The sequence below is a fragment of the Eubalaena glacialis genome, chromosome 3 (genome assembly GCF_028564815.1).
Source record: "Eubalaena glacialis isolate mEubGla1 chromosome 3, mEubGla1.1.hap2.+ XY, whole genome shotgun sequence".
Taxonomy (NCBI): Eukaryota; Metazoa; Chordata; class Mammalia; order Artiodactyla; family Balaenidae; genus Eubalaena; species Eubalaena glacialis.
The window spans coordinates 138,755,041-138,779,684 of record NC_083718.1 but is presented as its reverse complement, the minus strand read 5'-3'; the positions used below and the strand labels follow the sequence as shown (position 1 = coordinate 138,779,684).

The 24,644-nt window shown below is 40.2% G+C and overlaps 1 protein-coding gene across 1 annotated transcript in view; it reads left to right on the top strand.

The window, feature by feature from the left end:
* DNAJC6 (DnaJ heat shock protein family (Hsp40) member C6) overlaps positions 1-23,001 on the top strand; it is a 151,926-nt gene extending 128,925 nt beyond the window's left edge. The window contains exons 12-19 of the mRNA XM_061186480.1: positions 1,308-1,742; positions 4,933-5,067; positions 8,878-8,946; positions 9,927-10,046; positions 16,556-16,819; positions 18,954-19,096; positions 21,101-21,277; positions 22,808-23,001. Of these exons, the coding sequence (XP_061042463.1) occupies positions 1,308-1,742; positions 4,933-5,067; positions 8,878-8,946; positions 9,927-10,046; positions 16,556-16,819; positions 18,954-19,096; positions 21,101-21,277; positions 22,808-22,909 (1,445 nt within the window). The 3' untranslated portion in view covers positions 22,910-23,001. The remainder of the gene's footprint in view (positions 1-1,307; positions 1,743-4,932; positions 5,068-8,877; positions 8,947-9,926; positions 10,047-16,555; positions 16,820-18,953; positions 19,097-21,100; positions 21,278-22,807) is intronic.
* Positions 23,002-24,644: the final 1,643 nt, after the last annotated feature.

The following is a 24,644-nucleotide window of genomic DNA, read 5'->3' as shown; positions in this document are numbered from 1 at the left end:
TCTAGGTAACAGGTAGATTTCCCAACCCCCTCTTAGTTTCACCTGTATCTTTCTTCCTCACATAAGGGCTTTTAAGAAAACTTTACTTTTACTCTCCACTGCTATTTCAGTAAGTAATTTAGAAATCATTCTTATCAGGCTATAAAATAGGTTAAGCACATATGCACAATCTTTTATCTGAACCCCGCAGAGCCAGATGGGTTTAGGAATGCAGAATTTTTTGCAAGTTAGAAAGATGATACGGTACATAAACTGCATATTGCTTAGCACCCCCAGTGGCATCTCAGACAACGTGTTATCAAACACGTTAACATGTCTGTAGTGAAACATAACTCATAACCCTGAGTGAAATCAATGAAGGCTATAAATAACTTTCATGTCAGTCCCAGTCAGATTTTTCCACCAATTTAGGGAAACCTTTCCTTTTTCATAGCTTTTCGCATTTCAGAATTGGGGATGAGGGGTGTGGATCTGTACTTGATTTGGAACGTGGATCCATCTGACAGTAAGTAACAAAGTTCCAAAGAGGGATCTGTTTCAAGGAGGGCCTGGAAAGTCACTCACCAGCCTGTCCATTCCTTCCCTAGAAGAGGCCCCATTTTATGCTGAAAGTATCTCCTCCTAGATTGGTGAAAGGACCATCCTAAGCAGAGCCGTTCCCTCTATTCACTTATTAGGTGTGGGCTTCACTTCTGCTCCAGACTGTGGGAGAAAGACCTCTCTTTTGGCTGCAGGCCACATGGAGAAGAAAAAGACAGTGAGAGGAGGCAGCAAAGGACTAGGAGATAATGTTTTTTTCAAAGCACCTAGCATAGTGCTGGGAAAAAGAAGAAGATGATGATGATAGTAGTAATTTTAAAAAATAATAAAAACCACTTAAGTACTACTTACTATTGATCTGAGCACTTTCCGTATATCATCTCATGTAATTTTCACAATAGTCAATGTGAGCTAGGTTCTATTTATTACTCCCATTTTGCTGAGGAGAAAACCAAGGCACAGAGAAGTAAAGTCACTTTCTCAGTGTCACAGAGCCAGTAAGTAGCAGAGATGAGATTCAGACTCAGGCTGATTCTAGAGTTCTTGCTCTTCACTCCTATGCTATACTGCCTCTCAGATGCTCAACAAGTAGTAATTGAATGTAATGTGAAATACATCCAAGTTTTCCGTTGGTAAGGGTCTAAAAGCATTGTGTTTTTTCAGGCTGCTCTTTCTCTCTTTCTGAAGTTATGTACATAGACTCTAACAAAAAGCAATAATGCTGTGGCTAGTAACTAACTGCTTCCTGGCATAATGGCCTTCCTTAGATCAGAAATCGGAGAAATCATTCTGTGAGGAAGACCACGCTGCCCTAGTGAATCAGGAAAGTGAACAGTCGGATGATGAACTTCTGACGCTTTCCAGCCCACATGGCAATGCCAATGGCGACAAACCTCATGGAGCCAGGAAGCCCAGCAAAAAGCAGCAGGAGCCAGCTGCCCCTCCACCCCCTGAGGACGTGGACCTTCTGGGTCTAGAAGGGTCTGCAGTGAGTAAGAACTTCTCTTCACCGGCGGCCCTTCCCACCAATTCCGAACTTCTGAGTGACCTGTTTGGGGGTGGAGGTGCAGCCGGCCCTGCCCGGGCTGGACAGTCAGGGGTGGAGGACGTGTTTCATCCGAGCGGACCTACATCTACCCAGTCAACACCGCGCCGGTCCACCACCTCCACCTCCGCGTCTCCAACACTGAGAGTAGGAGAAGGTAATTTTTTTTCATGTTGCGCTGTACCTCTCAGTGTTGAATTATAACTTTTGGGCCGAGCAGGTGGAATCGAACTTTCCTAATAATCTAGACTTCTCTGATCTCCCTAGTAGTCCCCAAAAGGTCTATGTCTTCATCTCAATGGGGACCACAAGAGGAAATAGAAATATTGTCCATTTTGGTAGGACAGTCTAAGAATGAATATTTGAGCTTGTCACCCTTACTTTAATTTTTTTTTTCAGGGCTTGAGTCCCTGAGCTGCTTTAGTTATTTCTGCTCGGAGATGTAGATTGATGAATTGTTGTTAATAATAACAGGTACTATTTGTGGGCTACTTACTATTTGCCAAACATGGAATTTGACACTAACCATGAATTCATTCTTTATAAAAACACAGTAGATAGGTGCTATTATCTCCGTTTTATAGTTGAGGAAATAGAGGCTTAGTGTCAAATTAGTAGCATACTTTTATACAACTAGTCCTAGGGTCCAAAACCAAGCCATTTGACTCCAGAGCTTTCCCGTAATGCCTTCCTGGAACTGTAGTTTTCTGAATACACTTTGGCTGTGCAGGGAAGTACTTGCTTACTTCAAGATATATTTAAGGGACTGCTGCCAGCAGCACAGCTGGTGGAGCAGAGCAGTTGGTGCCAGATACAGAGTTTGAGCCCCATGAGGCTCAGTCAGCTTCACTCTGCTCATTGCCACAGACTCAACCCTTTCTGTGACTGGTCATCCACAATTCTTTAACATTTGCAAGACAGTAGAGTTGGGTAAGCAGAGGTCCATTATAGCTTCTAAAGAACTCGCTGCCCTTGTTATCATCACCCATTAACCAAGATGACATCACATTAGGAAGAGTAAAGAGGAATGTCTCAACTCTCCAGGCATGTGGTAACCTTTAGGAACTTTCTTTCCCAGGATCATCCTTCACTTCTCAGAAGGCTTTGGGCTGGTCTTGATTTATGGTGGTTCAACTGGAGGCATTCTTTACATGAGTGAGTTTCAGAATCATGGACTGTAGATGCTGAGGCTCAAGTTCCTACATTAGTTATTGATGGAGCCACAGTGTGAAGCCAGGTGCCCTGAATCCCAGGCTATTTCCTCTATCCTTCAGCAGTTCTTACTCACCAAAGTGAACAAAAGCTCTGTCAGGAAAAGAAGTCCCCAGGATCCAAGATAGCGTAGTACTCAATGGTCACGTTTTTAAGACCATGTACCTTATGTGACTTTCAGTGATTTAATTCATCAGAGTCCCAGGCAGATAGTTATGTTCCAGAGTCAGGTCTAGAGGGGGCCTTTCAGACATTAGTTAAATCTGTGCCTCAGGTTATAGACAATGAACTTGAGGACAGCTGTATTAATTGACTTGTCAAAGGATACACAGCTGATTAGTGCCAATCCAGATCTGGAACTCAGGTATTCTGTCCTCCAAGAGGAAGTAGAAGGAACACTGAGTCCAGCGTTAAAGGCTTGGATTTGAATGTCAGGACTGACACTTACCTATTTGTGTAGGCTTATTAAAAAACCTTAGTCTTCTTAGCTGTAAAATGGGGAAATACTTACCTTATCAGCATTGTTGTAAAGACTAAATTTTAGCTCTTGTGTTGCGAAGTTCACTTTTAGTTATTAGAGAATGTTGCTAATTTAACATAAGTTGATATTAAAAGTATACCAAGTAATAGTGAGAAGATTTTGGCATCCTCTACTGGTTGACTTCAAACTTAGGTGTAGAAGAATCAACCCAATGTCCTCTTACAGTTACTCTATAAATCTCAGTATTCTCATTTTATAGAAGGGATAAAGTTTTGTAAGTATGAAATGAGGTAAGGGATATACGTCGTGTAACAGAGTGCCTGACATATCATTGATTCATTGCTGCTACACAAGGCTCATCTGCCCAGCAGATATTAGGAGAGCATTATGCCAATGAAGTCATAGCTGAACACATATTAAATCATATATCCTACCTGGGTTTTGAGAGTGGAATCTATTCGTTAACTTGTTTGATTCTAGTTGTCTATTCCTGGAGTAGGTCACTCTCACTCCAGGAAACCGTCAGCCCATTAGCTTGATACTTACAAATTAGGAAGTGACATCTTACTACAGGGAGCTAAAGAGAATTTTGTCCCTTGACCAATAATGAGAAATTAAAGCCCAATTATATACATGCCGCTCTGCGTGGTTTTCATCACATTCACTTCACACCTGTGAGGAATGTGAGATGCCTTTGGGAAATTCCTGGAATTTGGAGTCAGAAAAGTTGAACATGAGTCCAGCCTTATCATTTGCTTGACACTGGGCAAGAAACTTGGCTCTCTGAACCTCAGTTTTGTTGTCTGTGGAATGAAGATAATATCGCTTCTATCTGACAGGGAGATATTAAGGATCAGCTGAGGTATTCTTGATGAAAGACAACGGTAAACCCTGAAGAAATGATACAGTATTAATATTATTGCATTTTTGCTAGAAACCTCAGCTGCCACTTTGTTCTAGTATCCTTGGTTCATTCACAAACTTTTTCTCATTTCACTACATCTGCATCTAGTTTCTGGCAAGTTGTTGACAGGCAATGTTTCAGAAATATTTTAGCTTCACAGGACAAGGTATGATAAGAGTTCAGTTTTTGTCACGCTCAGTTTCTTCCCTTTTTAACTTTCCGTGAGCCAGAGATCACTAAGAACACAAACAAAACTAAACAAAACCTGGTCAATGAGGTTTTCTATTGTTCACCTTAATAGCAGGGCCCCCCGCCTGGTTTTGGTCCGCGAATTCACTGAATATGAGCACAGTTCATTCATTGGGTATCTCCTATGGTCCAGGCATTGTTTCGCCACTCATCAATTAGTCTGTAAGCTTGGCTGACTTATTTTATGTTATTAAGACGCCCGAAGGCCCAAGGGGCCCTTGCTTATAGGGTTTATGGTTCATCCAACAGGTAAATCCAGAGTTCTCCTTTGTCCACAAAGAAGGGATTATTCATGTGTGGTCAGAAATCCTTGGGATCCATTGTTAACCCTGGAGGAAGTTAGAAGGATAGGATGGATCTGTGGAACAGCCTGTGAGGCAGGCATCATCCTGATTTTTCAAGTATTTGGCCTACAGCCTTGTAAGAGTGACGGCTCTTCAGTAGTTGTTGAATGGGTGAACTCATAGGACAAAGAAATGCCTTTCTCCTGTTGTTTTCTAGGTGCCACCTTTGACCCATTTGGAGCACCTTCTAAACCATCAGGTCAAGATTTGCTGGGTTCTTTTCTGAACACAGCCAGTGCTTCCAGTGACCCCTTTCTTCAGCCTACGAGAAGTCCTTCACCTACAGTGCATGGTGAGGAAGTATTTTATATTGTGTTCAGTGGAGCATGGTTTTCCACAGATAGCAGGAGGTGCTCAGTTGTAAAAGCACCCTGTAGGTGGGTTTTTTTTGGTTTTTGTTTTTTTGAAAAGCTACATAATGCATCTCTCTTTTGAAAATTAACAATTCACATTAACATATTAAAAGCTCTGAGATATTTTACAGTAAAGAAGTCTACTTAACTTTGTTTTACTCAGCTTTCCTAAAATTTAATTTGGAATTTTTTTTTTTTTTTTTTACGTTAGCGCTACATGCACAGAATTATAGGGCACCATTAATTGTAGCGCATATCTTTATTTTATGTACTATTAAGAAAAAAAAAAAAAAACACTGCCACTTTTAGTTGATCGGAAGATGCATACTAGTTGAAGTCTTTGAAATGTGAACAAATGAGTCCTAGGTTAATAAAATGTGATATGATGAGCATTTCACAAAATTAGTATTCCACAGAACGGTTTAGAGTACAATATCCTGGTATATTAGACTAGTTCTAATATGAAGCCACTAAACACACATGGCTGTTGAGCACTTGAGATGTGGCCAGTCTGATTTGAAATGCACTCTAAGTGTAAAGTGCATACCAGATTTCAAAACTCAGTACAAAAAAAAGTAGAATATCTTATTAATATTCTTATATTGGTCACTTGATATAATTTTTTGAATATATTGGGTTAAATAAAATATTTTGTTAAAATTAATTTTACTAGTGTCTTTTTACCTTTCTTAATGTCACTACTAGAAAAGTTTTAAATTACACATGGCCCACATTATATTTCTGTGTTAGAGACTTAGATTGTGTAGAAAGAATCGTAATCACATCCATTTGTAAGAGCGAACAGGTATCACTTAGGTAACACTGATTAAAACCAAAGCTCTTCAGTGAAGGACAGATGACTTTGAGCTGGAAAACTGAAGCTCATTCCTGATGTTGAAGGATATTGAACATCATTGGCCCCAACCTAGAGGACGATGTATTTGTTGTTGAAGGCACCCTGAGTCCCCTTGGAGAATGCAGTCCAGTCATGAGCTTGACTTCATGGAAGCCATGCAAATGCAAAAGGAAGATGAGCTGTGCAACACTGGTCAAACTGTAACAAGCGAAAAGGAGAAAGCAGTCCAAGAACAACCTTTATGGGAGATTTCCTGTTGGTCTTAAATCTCAAACTATTTGAAGTGGGTCCACAGGACAACATACCAGAAATTCACCGCTGACCTTTGAGTAGTGCCCACTTAAAAGAATCTCCTGATTGGAAGTTGGCTGCCCTGAGAGGAAAGACGCAGGCAGATAGGTTAAAGCTGTTGTTTTTGTTCACTTATTTAAAGTGTAGTTTACGTCATTGCTCAAAATCTCTGTGTCTCAATGAGCATGGAAGCCAAAGTCCTTGAAATGGCCTATGTAGGCCCTTTGTGCTCTAGCACCCAGGGCTGTGACCTCCTTTCCCATTCTCTCCCTCTTGCTCACTCCATTCCAACCACACTGACCTCTCTGTTGTTGCACTGGGTGTCCCCTCTTCCCCAGACATCGGCATAGCTAATTCCTTCACCTCTTTGATCTTTACTCAGCTGTCACCTTCTCGATGGGGTTTACTTTGCCCCGTTTCACATTAAAACCCATCCTCCTCCTCCTACTCTGCATTTTCCTTTCCATTGTACTTGCCAACTTTCAGTATACTCAGTAATTTACTTATGTGTTGTTTATTTTTGTTGTCTTTCTCTCCCCACTAGAACATGAGCTCACAAAGGCAGGGGTTTTTGTTTGTTTTGTTTATGAATGTTTCTGTAGTGCCTAGAAGAGTTATTGGCACACGGTAGGTTTTATGTATCTGTCTTTCCATATAATATATAAATATAAAATGAATTGTAACTTTTTCCTATCTAAGTCTCTTTGATGCATAATGATGATGTTAATAAGGTTATACATTTTCCTGACTTTAATACTTTGAATTTACTGTTTTCATATGAGTACTACCTTTTATGTCCCATGGGTATGGATGTTCATACTTTGGCATGGCAGTAGTGGACTCAGTTCTCTCTTGTGAGCATGTTAGAAGATGTTTATAACTCAGTTTCAGACAGTTAGCACTCCTTCGTTTTGTGGCTACACTTCTTATTTTGATCTGTGCCATGCTAGTGAGTGAAAGAATTTTCCACCATCCTTGATGAGAAGGGAATTACTCCACTGTTAGTGGGTCAGTTGCATCCTCTTCATATACAGGTGAGACTTAGATGTCATGTTGGGAGGTCAGATTGCCCACCTTGGGTTTCTACAAGGCACCATCAATCTTTTCTGAAAATCAAGAAATATTGCCTTTGAGTTTTACAAATATTTATTGAATATCTACTCTGAAGAGAATAATCATTTGGGGCACAATTTGAGAAGAAAAACTAAACAAGTAACCATAATAAAAGGCAAAATAGAAGTTTAAAATATTGGGTAATTACTGTTTCATTTGTTTATTCCTTTCTCTCCAACAGATTTTAAGTTTCTTAAGGAGAGGTACTGTGTCCTTAAGCTCTCTGTTCTCTAGTGTGGTGCCTTACATGTGGTAGGTGGTAAGGATTTGAGGGTTTGATTAGTAATAAGGTTGAAGTACTAATTCCTAGTTCTGCATCCTAGTTAGATGTAAGACTAAGGTCAGAGTTTACAGGAAATCAAAGAGCAAATGTTAGTAAAATTGTCTAATTTCCACCTCAGTTTTCATGGATTACTATGGAAAAAGGGAAGGGAGAACTAAAAGAGAAGAACTGTTATTTTTGATAATGGCATGTTCTATTTAACTCAATGATGGGAAGGTACACAATGTCTTGGTTCGTACTAAGCAAACAAAACAGGTAAATGTAAGGCTTGGTAAGGCTGATCTTGGTCCTTTGATGATCCTTTTGGTGGCGGTGGTGGAGTGTGTGTTGTATCTTAAATCCTACTTGCAAAGTTATTTTAGTATTTGTGTTGTACTCACTGATTTAATGAACAGAACCTAGAGGAGTCTTAGAAAGAAATTCTGTCTTATGGCATCCTATTTCTTATTTGAATTTTATAGATGTAGAAAAAAACTTACTCTACCAGTGTGTACTCCTCTAATATATCCTATTCTCTTTAGCTGAACATTTCTTTTAAATTCTACATTTGGAACTTCGAGAGGGGTCAGAATGATATATTTTGAAGCTGTAGTGAGTTTGTTTTGAGTGACAGTATATACATACCTGACACCAGCATGGTGGATGGTATCTAGTCAGTCCCCAGTACATGTTCTGATTGACTCATCATTCTCCATTCATGTCACAGCAGAGGAGAAAACAAAATTTCAGTTCTAAGTCGCCCGTGCCTCTCGTACACTTGTTAATGCCAATTCAAGGCAAATTGAGTTTAAGTTTCATTTCACTATTTTTAATTGCCAGCTGACTTTGTGTTAAGTGTAGAGATGGGACACACAAAGATGAATAAGATAATTTTCTGCCTTCAAGAAACTCACAGTTTATTGGAGACAGACATATGCACGGTTATAATTCAAAGTGTAGTTATGAGATAAAATAAAAGTGAGCCAAAGAAGGAACAGAGACAAAGAGTATATGGCTTCTACCGGTGCTCATGTAAGTAACCATAGATGAAGGCACAAAATAGCAATGTTGCAGAATGTGGGGAGAGCTCAGAGGGGGGAGTTGAATCACCTGGGACCCGGACAGGTCATGAGGCCTCGTGAGAGGGAGAGCATTTTCCTGTGTGAATTCAGAAAAGTGGATTCTGAGCTATGTTGTCCTGATTCTTTTTCTTCTCCTCATTTGCAGCTTCTAGTACACCTGCTGTGAACATTCAGCCAGATGTTTCAGGAGGTTGGGACTGGAATACTAAACCAGGTAATGGTCAGCGGATTAATTTTGTGCACATTTAACCGGTTGCTGAAGCATAATCCTTTACCCAAGATGAAGTGAGTACTTACATAGTGTTAAGCCCACCTATGAAAGTTCCTAAAGGCTCACAGTCTGGCAGAGCTTTTCACATTGCCCTTGATGACATGATTGTGCTGCATGTTATATGGTAGTTAACTTGTCTAAGTCTCATTTGCTAAATGCCTTGACAATAAATTGAGTTAGACAAATCTGGGTTTATATCTAACTCAACCATTTAGAAGCTCTTGGATTTTTTACAAGTCTTAACTTCAGTTTTCTTATCTGTAAAATGGGGTTCCTAATTCTTGTTCCACAGAGTTAAGTGAAATAACTTATGTGAGATTTTCTGGCATAGAGTAGGTGTTGCATAATCTGAATGGTTTTCTTTCTTCACAAAGGACTTGTTTTCGGGCTGGATTTGTCTGTAATAAATAAATTCTCTTTCTGATGGCTAGTATTGTATTTCTTGAGAGCCGTCTTGCGTGATTGTGTTCCTGATGCTGTGCAAGTTACACACACACACACTGTATGTTTATCACAGAACCTTCTAAAGCAGTTGCTGTTTCTTTATCTAACCAGTGAGAAAATATTGAAGTTAAGCAACATGCCAAAGGTCACTCAGCTAGGAAGTGGCAGAACCAGAATTCAGGCCTGACTCCAAATCCCATAGGAAAGAATGAAGTCAGGTGACATGTGAGATAAACGCTAGACATAATAGTTTGCAGGGATGGCCAGGAAACGACGTATGCTTTCTCTGTTCCCTGTTTCTGCTCCAGGCCGCTACTCACTTAAGTCAGGGAAATAAGTCTAGCAACTCCTAACACATTTGCAAACCCTGTCCTAATTTGCCTTTAGAGACAAGGTGAGCAGTAGCTGTGGATTTCTGAATTTCAGAATTCAGCCTTGGACAACTAACTCATTTTCAACGACCTTATTATTTTTTTCAGGAGGTTTTGGAATGGGAAGCAAGTCAGCTGCCACCAGCCCAACAGGCTCGTTGCATGGTACTCCCACCCATCAAAACAAACCCCAGACTCTGGATCCTTTTGCCGACCTTGGGACATTAGGTATAAATGTAGCAGGTTAAGATATAAATAACATTTACTTATGACTACCAAGCCTCAAATCTAAATCTTTGGTGTTAAAATAAGCTGGTATTGTTACCTAGGATCTAAAATCATGTGTATTTTTAAGCTATACTCTAAAACCCGAGCTTGACTTTTAAAAAAAGGAAACAGGCTTCAAATATTGGGTTGGAACTAACCCCTATTAATCTGTTTCTCTAATGACTAATTTTGAAGTAGTAGCATAAATAAGGTTAGAACTTCCAGGAGCATCTGACAATAGAGTTTGGCTGCAGCAAAAGTAATGAATGTGTAGAGAAGCACTGAGACATGAGGCTGGTCAGATAGATTTGTGCCATGTAGGGCCAGCTGTGCATAGGCTTTACTGTGAAGTTGCTGGTGAGATCCTCATACTGTAACCCTCTTCTCTCCATTGGTGACAGCGCTCTCGGGTCAGTTTCTAAAATTCCATACAAAAAATAGACTCTCTTTATAGTATATCCAAACTGTTTTTCATCATATGTTAATTTTTGTTATAAAATAAGTGTTTCATGAGGAAGTAATTTTAGAAACACGGGGTTCGGTGGATTTGGGTTACTGCAGAAACTTCTGAGAATCAGTGCTCGTGGTGATGCTTCCCAATAGGGGAATACAGTGTGCAGGGTTCTCAAACTATTTCACCAAGGAACCTTTCTTCAAGGAGTAGTTCATTGGACTAGTGTGTTCTGAAACCTTTTCTTCCTCCTTTTCCTTCCTTCTCTGGGCAGTACAGAGTTGTTAAATAAGGGTGGGGCAAAGTGAGAGAGTGGCATGGACATATATACACTACCAAACGTAAAATAGATAGCTAGTGGGAAGCAACCGCATAGCACAGGGAGATCAGCTCTGTGCTTTGTGATCACCTAGAGGGGTGGGATAGGGAGGGTGGGAGGGAGGGAGATGCAAGAGGGAAGAGATATGGGAACATATGTATATGTATAACTGATTCACTTTGTTATAAAGCAGAAACTAACACACCATTGTAAAGCAATTATACTCCAATAAAGATGTTAAAAAAAAAGAATCCACCTGCCAATGCAGGGGACACGGGTTCGATCCCTGGTCCGGGAAGATCCCACATGCCACAGAGCAACTAAGTCCGTGCGCCACAATTACTGAGCCTGCACTCTAGAGCCTGCAAGCCACAACTACTGAAGCCCGCGCACCTAGAGCCCACGCACTGCAACAAAGAGTAGCCCTCGCTCGCCGCAACTAGAGAAAGCCTGCACGCAGCAACAAAGACCCAATGCAGCCAAAAATAAAAATAAATAAATAAATTTAAAAAAAAATAAAAAAAATAAGGGTGGGGCAGCCCTCACACAAAGGATTAAATGAGCCACGTTGATAGTTTAGTTTCTCCGAAAGCCCTCCTGAGGCATTTAGAGCCGAATTGTCTGCAGGGAATGAGAACGTGACTACCTTTTTATTTTTTGCCAGTAGTTATGTCAGAATCTTGACCTTTTCTTTTATACCCTTTAGACCTTTTTTCCTTTTAAGAACTCTCAAAATTATTTCTCTTTTTTATATCTTAAAATAAACTTCACATTTTAGAATAATAACATCATATGTAACAGGCAAAGTTCTACTTCAAATAAAATCTTATTCACTGTTCATTTTTTAACCATTTATTCATCCCACAACTATTTACTAAGTGCCTTCTACGTGCTAACACTCTTTTAGTAAAAACCAACCAACCAAACTAACAAAACCAAAACAAAAATTCCTGCCTTCATAAAGCTTATATTCTAGAAGGGGAAACAAATACTAAATGAATAAATATATAATATAATGTCAAGTAATAAAAACAATTAATGTTTATTTGGAGGTTTTACTATGTGCCAGGCTCTATTTTAAGTGCTTTACATGTATCATTTCATTTAATCTTCCCAATAATCTTTTGAAGTAGGAACTGTTATAGTCCTCATTTTCAGATGAAGAAACATGGACACAAAAGTTTAAGTAACCTGCCCAAATCACAAGGTTTCAACACCATGAAGTCTAGGCCTGGAGTTTGCACTATAACCCCTGTGCAGAGTGCTGTGAAAAAAATAAGGCAGAAAGTGATGGCGAGTAGGGGATGGGCTGGGGTGTTATTTTAGATATCAAGTGGTTAGGGAAGGCCTCTCTGAAGAGGTGACCTTTATAGGAAGTTCTTTTAAAAACTCCAGCATCGTGTCTTGCATCTAGTTGTCATGTCCTTTTAGACACCTTTAACCTGGAATCATTCCTCAGCCTTTTGTGACAGCGATACTTGAAGGGTACAGGCCAGTTGAGAACGTCTCGATTTGTTAACTTTGATCACTTGGTTAAGGTGATGTCTGCCAGGTTTCTTCACCATAAAGTTACCATTTTTCCCTATAGTAATTAATGAGTAATCTGGGGAGATAATTTGAGATGTTCTATTTGAGAATATCCTGTTCTCCATCTGACTTTTACCCAGTGGTTTTAGCATTCATTAGTGATTCTTGCCTAAAGCAGGCATTACCATGATATCTACAGAATTGTGATTGTCTGATTCTGTCCTTCTTTCTATATATATATTAATTAGCATTTCACTCTAAGGCAGAATCTCCTCTCTCTCCATCCCCTCCCCCCTTCCTTTCTGACTCCCTCCCTCTCTCACATCATAACAGACTAGTGGATTCTTTTTGGACTCAGTTGGTTATCATCTATTATTGTCATTATTTAATGTTCACATTGTCCCACATTTAGTTTGTGAAAGCTCCTTTGTTCTGGCTTCTATATCTTTTTCACTTGATTCCATCATTTTTGAGGACTTTCTTTATGGCACAACAAGATGTTCTAGGCTTGTCTTGAACTTTTTAGACCCCAGTCCTGGAATCAGGCATTTCCAAGAATCCTCATTCCTTTTTGTGGGGAGTGGTATTTAGAAACCAGAATCTGTGTTCTAAGTATGTTTTTTTGGTACGGGGGTGGGTGTCATTGCTCTGCCTTTCAGGAGATGGAGATAGGTGATGAGTGGATATAAATACATATATCAGTATATAATTCCATCCACTACCACAGGGTTCTTCCTTACCTTCCCCTCTTCCATATGTGTATCTTCCGTTTCCTTGGATCTCAACATTAATAGACAACAAAAATAGTTTCAGAATAGCTGCATCCATATCACTGCAACAGCATACCTACTAGGAGGAGTTCAAGAGTTCTTTGTTGTTTTTAAAATGCAGTAATTCTTAAAAACTGCTGGGGAAACTAGTTTCCTAAATTTCCCCATTTTTCAACTCACATAACTTAGGAAAGGTAAGTGACTTTCCTGAAGCTACACAGTGAACAGGTATATGAGCAAGTGCTACACATTAGAATTTTTGACTCCTAGGTAATTGCTTTAGAGTAAAAATTAAACTTCCAAATTATATAGCTGCAATTTTTTAAAAAAGGTAGTATCCTTCTCCTTTAGGTATTTTCACATTGAACAGTTCTGATACAAACACTGTAGTTCTTCCCGTAGATATTCTGATTTAATTGGTTTGGCTGTGGCTTGGTTATAAAGAGTTTTTAAAGCTCCCCAAGTGAGTCTAATGCACAGCCAAGTTTGACGACCACTGCTTTTGCTTTCAATGAGGATTGCGGTGGCCTCTGGGTTTAGCTACTGCTTTGTATTTCTGTCGGTTCTCCGCTTCAGTGGCGTTGAAAATTAGAATTGCTAAACATGGGTAGAAAATATTCTGGAAGGGTAGACATCAGAAAGTCCTACAATGTTGATGGACAGCTTGAGATCAGAGTCAGCAAGTGCCTTTTCACCACTGTATCTGCAGCCTGGCATGGAGAAGATGCTCAATAGTGTTTTATAAATGAACAAATAAATGACAGTGTGGTGGGAATATAGAAGTATGTTTTAAGTTTTTCAGGTCTTTCTATGTTATTGAATTTTTAAATAATAAACATATATATATTCAGAAAGAAGATAGTAAGCATCCTTAAAATATAAAATGAACTCCCAGTGCAGAATGCAAACCCAGCCTAAGGTATATGTTGACGCACTGTTGGCAGAAGGGCCCAGGGGCTCACAAAGAGGGGCTTCATGTTCTGAGTTAGACGCTGACAGGGAGCAATGCCAACCTTCAGAATATAACCCTGTCATTACTTTTTCCTATTACCAAGTATTTATTGAGCCCTTATGGTGTCCTGGTGCATGCTGGGCATATGAAATTGCATTATTTTAAAATAACGTCTCTTATTCGCTTAACTCAGGGATTGTGAAGAACTTTCACATAGCGATTGTGCCTTCATGATATACCTGTGACGTAGACATAGTTCTGATTTCACAGGTGACAAAATTGAGGTCAAGGAGATAAGTTTTTCAGTGAGCTGCAGAAGAGCAAGGATTCTCTGTAGATGATTTTCAGCTATATTCCCAGTGCACAGTATCTGGTACTTAGTAATGCTCAACAGATACTGATGAATGCAAGAATCAGTATGCATCTTGCATACTGAATGCATGCAAGAATGAATGCACGAGTGAGCAACGGAGCAGAGACTCAAACTCAGATTGACTCTGGGTCTGATGGTCATAACACAACATTCCTAGTGGGAAAGGAAAGAGGAGCCCGGATCAGAACAGAGGAGCAGTATCTATATAAAGAAGACACAGTAAGTAAGGGATGAGTTGTAGTGAAAGACTCAGAGATTTAGGGAGGGATTAGGGATTATGGCCACAGGAAATGAACATAACATGTGGAGATAGGAAGCCCATAGTCAAGTCCCAGCTCCATTAACTAGCTTTGTGATCATGAGCATATCAGTATACCTCCCTGAGCCTTGCTTTCCTCATCTTTAAAGTGGGGCCAGACTGTGGAAAACAGTATGGACATTTCTCAAAAAACTGAAAATGGAACTACCATATGACCCAGCAATTCCACTCCTGGGTATATATCTGAAAAAAACAAAAACACTAATTTGAAAAGATACATGCACCCCAATGTTCATAGCAGCATTATTTACAATTGCCAAGATATGGAAGCAACCAAGTGTCCATCAACAGATGAATGGATAAAGAAGATGTGGCATATATATATCATGGAATACTACTCAGCCATAAAAAAGAACAAAATTTTGCCATTTGTAGCAACATGGATGGGCTCGGAGGGCATTATGCTAAGCGAAATAAGTCAGACAGAGAAAGACAAATACTGTATGATATCACTTATACGTGGAACCTAAAAAATACAACGAACTAGTGAATATGACAGAAAAGAAGCAGATTCACAGATATAGAGAATAAACTAGGCGTTGCCAGTGCTGGGGAGTGGGGGAAGGGCAATATAGGGGTGGGGAAGTGGGAGGTACAAACTACTGGGTGTAAGATAGGCTCAAGGACGTATTGTACAACACAGGGAATAGAGCCAATATTTTGTAATAACTAAATGGAAAGTAACCTTTAAAAATGGTATAAAACTTAAAAAAAATTTTTTTAATGGTAATTTTGACAAAGAAAGAAAAATAAATAAATAAAGTGGGGCTAGTAATACTACCTACTTCCGAAGGGTGTTGTGTAGATTGAAGGCAGTAATATTTAGAAACATGTTTTATAATTTCTGAAGAGCTATACAAATGTTACTTTATTATCACTGTTGCTTTGGAATTGGTGCCTGAAAGGGTCCCTGGAGATCACCACGTTTCAGCTTCTCATTTTACCTCTTTAAACATGAGCTACAACTGGTCTTCGTATTTTAGAAAAAGCCCAGCGTATATGCAGTGAGTACTTAAAAGTTAGGAGTTACAGAATCAGGATTCTACTTAAATTCCCAGCACAAAGTAATATCATTTCTTTAAGCTCGAATAAGATTCTTTGCCCTATTCAAGGCTGTCACAGTGTTAGCTGTGTTTACTCTCCTGCACTGAAATGCAAGTAGTGTGAAATTGAAACCTATTTATGAAATTTCAAAACCTCTTGGTTTACTCATGGGCACTAACCATGCTTGTATTTATAACAGACCATGAATAATCCTGCTCATTGAAGTTTAAGTAGCACCTTCATGAGTGAATGTATTTTGTTTTATTCCCTGTTCTTGTCGTTTGATAGTTTTTACTCCAGTGAAGAAGTAGAATCTGCTGAGAGGGTGGGAAGGAGGGCTGGGATGGCATAGTGGAAGAGCCAGGGCCCTTCTGGCTTGGAGTTAAAGACTTGGACTGAAGTCCCAGTTCTGCCACTTTCTGGCTGTGTGACTTTGAGAAAGTCACTTAACTACTCTGAGCTATAGTTTGTTCATCCAAAGAAAAAATGGGGCTATTAATACATACCTAAAAATGTCATTGTGGGGATTAAAGGAAATATATGACTGCAATTTATTTAACTATTAGGAAGGCTAATTGTGCCACCAGTCAAGGGAAGTTCCACTGAAGTCACTGTAAACAGTAACTTGAGACACAGGAGTTAGAGGCTACTCAAAATAACATTACCTTCTTTCTCGCTCTCTCCTTTTTTTGTTGTTTTTTTTTTTGTTCTGTAGGTGGTTCATCATTTGCCAGCAAACCCTCCACACCAACTGGATTGGGTGGAGGATTTCCACCTCTCAGCTCACCACAGAAAGCATCTCCCCAGCCTATGGGTGGAGGGTGGCAGCAGGGAGGTGGCTACAGCTGGCAGCAGACACAGTCTAAGCCACAGTCCAGCATGCCCCACTCCTCTCCCCAGAACCGACCCAACTACAACGTGAGCTTCTCATCCGTGCCTGGGGGCCAGAACGAACGTGGGAAAGGAGCAGCTAACTTGGGTAAGGATGACGGTATGGACCCTATAGCCAGGGTACCCAAATGTATGTATGTCTGAAGAAGGAGACAGAAAACAATTCCGGTAGTTTCTGACGCAATCTTTGAATTGTAGAGACAGAGCACGATCCCTACACCAGCGTGGTGCCTGGAGCTCCAGGTTTTACCAGGCTCCTAACACAGATCGCTTTGTGAGTGCTGGCTCACCTGTCTGTCTCTGTCCACACTGAGACCAATGCCTCATTATCATTAGCGCCTAGCAGAGTGCCTGGCATGTAGTAGGCACCAAATGGGTATTGAATGGATGTGAGTGGAGGGGTGGTGGCACCTTGAAGCTGTCATTCCTTTGGAAGAGAGGGTAGAAGAGGAAGGTTGGGAACCTTTCGAGCACTGTGTTCACATTTGCTCTTGGACCCCATTTAGAGGAGTGGACGTATCTTGGACATTTGGTCTTGATTATCCTCTGGTTGGGGGATGTTCCTGAGATCATTGGGTTTCCTGTGATGTTTTTTTCCTCTCTTCTGAGAAGAAAGTTACAAGAACACAAAATGGCCCAACAGCTAAGGCTGGAGGATACTCTGGATGGGATTCTTCCTTTTTCAAATGAGATTCTTGATAGCGAGTGAAAAATAATATATTTTGCATAGCAGGGATGGTTAAACTTGAGTTTGCTAAAAGGCCTGTTATGATTTATTTTACATTTCAGTTGATTTGATTATACCTAAGAATGAAACGTATAGGGACATGATAAGGAAACAGGCCTTCCTATGGAACATGGAAAATGAAATTCTTCTACTTTTTCTGGTAGCTGTAGCTGACATTTATTGAGTGCTTATTATATGTCAGGTGCTATTCTATGCAGTTTTCACATATTATTTAATATAATCTTCCCAAACCAACCCCATGTTGTAGACAGAGGTCAGTAATTTCCTAAGTCCATACAGCTCGTAAGTGACAGAGCCAAGATCTGAACCAGGACAGTGTGGCCCTAGAGCCCCTGCTCTTCACCGCCACACTCTACTGGATATGACACAGGTGACTTCTCACAATCTAACATGACAGGGACTCTCTTATTGGGAATACAACATCATGTTTGTTCTTTAGTTAGCAGTGGATATTCCTGGATAATTCCATAGAGTCACCTGGCTTCCCCTCCATTTTTATTTTGAGTAGATGTGGGGTGAGTGTCTTCAATCAGCAAATATTTATGGAGCGTCTTCAGTGTAGAAAACATTGGGGATACGCAGCAAACAAGACAGACAAAATCCCTAGTCTCAGAGCACTCACATTTTAGTGTGTGCGTATGACAGTGTACGTTCAGAATGCCTTACAGTATAGAGCTGGCAAGTGGATTTCAATTCCAACACCAGCTTTGGTTGAAGGGCATGGACTGCGTGTACTCCTGTGTTTTGGTTCTGTTTTTTGTTTTAACAACAAACATTTAAATAGCCAGGCACTGTTCTAAACACACCATGCCCGGTTGACAGATGAGGAAATTGAGGCATGGAGATGGCAAAGAACTTGCCCCAAGGTCACATCGCTAATAAGGGCAGAGCTGGAATTCAAACCTGGAGAGTTTGTCTCCAGGGTCTTTGCTCTTTGCTGCTATGCTAGGCTGCTTTTCCAAACAGACTGATAAAGATTGTGAGGCTAAAACCAGACTTAGGGAAAAAGAGCACTGTGATGGACTGAAAGTGTCAGCTGAGCGTGGGCAGGAAAGCAGTGGCGTGCATGAGTTTCAAGTACCAAAACCCAGGTCTCGGTCCCATCACTGATACTAACTAGTTGTGTAACTGGGGTCTGGGGGGCGTCGGGGAGGGAGCAGGGGGTAAAATCATGAATATCCACATCTATAAAAAGATGGAACAGTGGATATGGAATTATGGAATTAGATTTAGTCTAGCAATCCTGCCCCAAGTCCAAGCTTTGCCATGGACATGGTATATGATTCTGAACGATCTCTTAAGTTCTCCAGACTTCACTTTCCTCTTCTGTAAAATGGACATGACAGGGTAATTGAGAGGATTAAGGGGCTTAGTGCATGTGAAAGCACCTTGAAGACCAAGTGTTGTGACATAATGATATGGTATTATGTTTCAGAGTAAAAACCATAATAATTTAAAAAATATTATGTTGCAGAAGGGAAACAAAAAGCAGCTGACTTTGAAGACCTACTCTCTGGTCAAGGTTTTAATGCTCACAAAGACAAAAAGGGCCCTCGAACAATAGCTGAGATGAGAAAGGAGGAAATGGCTAAGGAGATGGATCCTGAGAAATTAAAGGTAAGTGAGCCTCTGACCCAGGGTGATTATTATGTGTGTGGAGCTGTCAGTGTGAGACTAACCTATAGAAGGTGCCATGTTAGGTTTCTAGCATCCACTTTATTTCATTTGGTTCCTATAGCTGTGATTCGAGTACAGCTGTGTCCTTTAATAGCAAAGTACTTTCGGGGAGTACTGTGTATGTATGCTGTTTCGTTTCTTTAATAAAATGCACTTTATTCCATGGTATGGTAGTATAGATTTTCTTTGTTTACATTTTCAAGTAAGCAATGGCACTCTTTAGGAGGTGATCTTATTGTTCAGATGGCATTCCGATCTGTAGGTAAGTCATTATGATTTGGAGGTAAGAAGAATGCATTATTTATGTTCTCTATTTCTGCTTTGAGAGCTTTATATTAGACCAGATCAACTGAAGCCCTCAGGATCTCTTCTTTGCTGACAGAGAGGGAAATACTGATGTACCTGGGAATTACTCACTCCTGTAACGTTAGACCTGGAGGTTTGGGAAGGTGGCAGGGAGGAGGGCTGAGGGAGGTGAGGTCCTTGGCTTCCCTACTGCTTCCCTCCACTTTTAACCAGAGCATTTCTGCTTTTATCTGTTTTTGATTCTTGGAAGTCTAGGTAAGATTTTATTTGGGGAAAGAGAATGTTTCCCTATTATTTTCTTTTCTTTTAAAGTTTGCAAACCAGTGACGCCCTTATTTCATAGATGAGAAAACGGAGACATTACTTTATAGCTGAGGATGTTATCGTGGATGATGGTTAATTTGGGAACAAAAGGGTGGTTATATTGATGAATGGTGTGAGATAGTGAAAGAATCTGTGAAGATCAAGGCAAGTGGACTGCTCTTCACAGACAGAGAGGCTGAATTTTCACATGACGAGATATACTGACCCTGTAACAGCCTGGAAGATGAGGGTCTAATCTGTTACTCCAAAATCAGGAGTGGTACAGCTAGTCAATGTTACACATTTTGAAAAAATATACCACTGTTCTTCGCCATAATTTCCCTACAGATCTGAACGTTTGTTGAAGATGTACAGATACTATTTGGAGTACAATATAGGATCCTTTGTTTGTATTTGCTTTGCACTTCATACAACATCCAAAAGGTTTTTATATTCCTTCCAGAAACCTTGTGCTCCATCTCAAGAACCTTTGTTCATTAGGTAAACTCTGACAGTTTTCTATAAAAGAAAGTTATTTATGTCTTTTAAACCATGCTTGGTTATTTAGTTGGTATGGGGTATTAAATCATTGGGGAGAGTAGCCATCATTTACCTTGACTGAGCTTCTGTTATGTGCTAAATGCTGATGCATTGTTACAAACCCTTCAATTTAATCATCTCATTTGTTCGAACTATGAAGATTCAAACTATGAATGCTCATAGTTTGAATGAATGACTAAATGTATTCATTTAACCAACCTTTTTGAGCTCTATTCCATGCCAGGCATACTATTTGATTTCTGAGTTACAGTGATATGTAAAAAACACTACCTTTCCTCAAACAGGTCTGCCTAATGGCAGGGAAAGACAAACACATGATTACAATAAAGTGTCCCACATATTATGATAGAAGCATGTTTAAAAGTTAGCCTGGAGAAATTTGTTCTTTTTTCCAAGGGATTTTTTTTTTTTTAGTGTCTCTGTGTCACTATACTAGACAGAGCAGATAGCAGGGACCCAGACAGACATGGTGTGTGCACTCACGGAGTTTATACTTTAGGAGTGAGTAATTAACTTAGGGGGAGCCAGAGAAGAAGGAAGGTATTCAGACTCTCAAAGGCAGAGCAGTATGAAATTCCTGAGCAGGCTCTTGAAGGACGATGAAGAGTTAACCACAAAGACGAGGTAGGGAGTGGAGGAAGAAAAGCAGCTAGAGGGAGGGTTGGAGTATGCAGGTACTCGATGTTGCTGGAGCAGGAGGGGTTTCCAGAGTCACAGTGGAGACCCTCTGGACTCGAAAGCATTTGAATCTCTTAATTGCCCCTGTGTTTACAGATTCTGGAATGGATTGAAGGCAAAGAGAGAAATATCAGAGCACTTCTGTCCACGATGCACACCATGCTGTGGGCTGGGGAGACTAAGTGGAAACCAGTTGGCATGGCAGACCTGGTCACACCAGAGCAGGTGAAGAAGGTGTACAGGAAGGCTGTGCTGGTGGTGCACCCAGATAAAGTGAGTACAACTTGCTCTCCCCCACCGCTTGTCTGGTCCTCCTGTCGTTAGTTTACAAGTATGCGTCAAAGCATCATACTTTCAACTTGTTGCTTAGACCATTTATATGATAAAATAAATCCCATGGGCTCAAAAAAGATATTTAAACAAATAGTTATGCTTTATGAAACAGAAGAAAAGGAATCAAATAATATATTACAAATAATGGAATGGGGGCTTTCCTTAGGTGTAAGGTTCACCACTGACTAATTTTCAGGGAACAGATACAAACTGTGTCTTGACTTACAGGTGGGCTAAGAGCTGGACAGGAAGATGTTCTCTTATAGAGATACAGCAGGATATATAGCCAGGATTATACAGTGAAAAAGCTTTAGAACGTAGTTGGCAAACTTGGTGAGAATTAACAAAATATTCAAAATGGAACTAAATGCTTCACTATATTGATTATGCCAGTTTATGTTTTCACTGAAGTACATACACATATACGTGCTGCACATTGTCAGAAACTTCAACTACTGGATGGCCCAGTTGAGATCACCATAATACACAGAAACCTCCCGGACAGAATTGGGTCCCTTGCTGTCTTATGGACTGACTATACTAGTCCTATGATGTGAGGCTGTGACGGAAGTCCTGCTTGGGAACACACACTTGAATTTGATGTATTTGATTTTCATCTCTCCACACTTTTTGTGACTAATCTGGATAGTAGTAAAGAAATAATGTGTTTCAGTGAATCAAAGAGAAAGGGAAACAGCCCAGAAAAATTCACAAACTGTATGCCTATGTTATGGGTCTCCAAGAACTTTTTTTAGAAATGGGAAAATGGGGACTTCCCTGGTGGTGCAGTGGTTAAGAATCCACCTGCCAATGCAGGGGACACGGGTTCGATCCCTGATCGGGGAAGATCCCATGTGCCGTGGAGCAACTAAGCCTGTGAGCCACAGCTACTGAGCCTGCGCTCTAGAGCCCGTGAGCCACAACTACTGAGCCCATGTGCCGAAACTACTGAAGCCCGTGCACCTAGAGCCCGCGCTCCACAACCACAACAAGAGAAGCCACCGCAATGAGAAGCCTGAGCACTGCAAGGAAGAGTAGCCCCCGTTCGCCACAACTAGAGAAAGGCTGCGCTCAGCAACAAAGACCCAACGCAGCCAAAAATAAATAAATAAATTTATAAAAAACAAAAAAAATGGGGAAATGGGTTTTTCAAAATATAGCCAATCAATTGGAGATAGGCAGTCAAGAACCTTTGTCATTTGGTAGATAATTCTGGAGAATGGAGATACATTTTGTGCTGCCCAGTAACTTCTCTATTACCTACTCAGTGACTGATCACTACTACCATATGTGAATCCCTAGGGGGAGGGCTTTCTGGGGAGGTCATAGTAATTAGGGGCATGTAGATGGGGCTGTAAAAAGAGAAATGGCCTAATAGAAAAACTGCCCACATATTAGCAGTGAAAAATTTAATAGAAATAAAACTTAGGTCTGTGGTATCTAATGTGTGTTTTTTTTTTTTTTCTATAGGCTACTGGGCAACCTTATGAACAATACGCAAAGATGATTTTCATGGAGCTCAATGATGCCTGGTCTGAATTTGAAAATCAAGGCCAAAAGCCCTTGTATTAATTTATGAGCTTTTCCATCTCTGCTGCAGACCTGTGCTAATGCTTAATGTGTGTCACAGTTCTGAGGTTTTCACAGGTGAACCAAAAAACTCCAGCAACGTGTATCCAGTACTTAACTATTAAGTTACTCGTAAATTAATTCCTCATTGATAAGGAATGTGGATGTTTGTTTTCTCAGATCCCCACCATAAAAGGTCCAAAGCAGGAGAGGAACTTTTAGTCAGATGAGCTTGCAGAGTTTTACAGCATTCCAGCCTGCCCTTTGGGGAGCCTACTCAGCGTTTTGTGGGGGAATGGAAAATAGAGGCCACCAAAGGCATAGCACCCATCTCAGTGTCTGAGGATAGGATGATGAACAAAAGTTATAATAATAAGATTACATGGTGGATTTAAATGGTTTTCATATTTTCTTGGAAAGATATAATTTGAGCAATGGCTTTGCATAGACTCCAGGAACACAAGCACCAAGTATCTTTTTCAGTGGAAATTTACTATGGTCTCTAGCATACTACTGTATACTTCTTTTGGTCAAGAGGACTAACAGATGTAAAAGAACCTGAATTATGTGGGAAGTGATTATATTATAATCCAGTGATTACTACCAACGCTTCCTGGATAAGCTAAAATTTCGTGAAAATGCTGGCTAAAGAAAAATAGGGACTCTGAGAGTGTAGAAATCTGTATTCCTGGTCAGAAAGTTGGGCTGCTACCTTCTTTTCCCTTTAGAAAACTGGATGCTTGAAGAAAAAGTCTTAATACCATAACAACAACCTGATTGGAAAGAAACTTCTAATTTTGCCATTAGGCTTAATGCTCTTCCTTTTGCTTAACAGAGAAAATGCTCTTTGCTGGGAGCAGGTTGTGAAGCAGTTTGGCGCATTCACAGTCGATCAGGAAGCATGTGTAGTATGGACCCCCTTGTCCTCCGGGTTTGTGAGTAGCTGTGGGAAGAGAATAGACGACAACACTAACCACTAGTAACCAGACAGGGGCAGTTGCAGCGAGAGAGCCGAGCTCCCTTCAGACTGAGTCTGATGGCTTGTCAGGACTGGCTTTTTGAGGAACCAGGTTCCTTTTCCCACCTGATGAAATTGGACCCCTTGGATTATTACAGTGGGGTTTACTGTTTGAAAAGTTGCTGGGGGTCCACAGGAACAACAGTCACACGGGGACATCTGTGAAAGTAAAGCAAGACTGAAACCTTTGCAGACTTCAGACTGGTTGGATTTCAGTTCAGTGTTTTGGCTGTTTCTCATTTTAAGGGGCAAGCAGTTGTTATTATCCTGTGACTTTAGTAGATCTCTTTGGGTGTGCACACACAGTGTGCAGAGGATATATATGCAAAGCAGATGGCAAAAAAGATCTCCATGCTAGTCTTAAAAGGTTCGTGCTCAGTATGGTAAAAAGCTTTCAAAACTTGTTTTTAAAAGACAATCATTTTTTTGTTTCTATTTTCATTTTCTTGTGGCAGACTGTACCAGAAAAGCAGCATGTCAAAAATACTTTATGTTCTGTATACAACTCTCTCGTTCTTTCTCTTCTCTCTTTCTCCTTTTCTTCCTTCCTTCCTCCCTCCCTTCCTTCCTTTCTTTCTCTCTTTCTTCCTTTCCTTTCCTTTCTTTCTTTTTTTGTTATAAAGATTCATTATTTATTTTACCTTTTGCTGACAATGTGAAACTTACCTAAAATGTTCTCTTTTTAAATATACAGCTGTAAACTGTTCAAAGTAACCATAA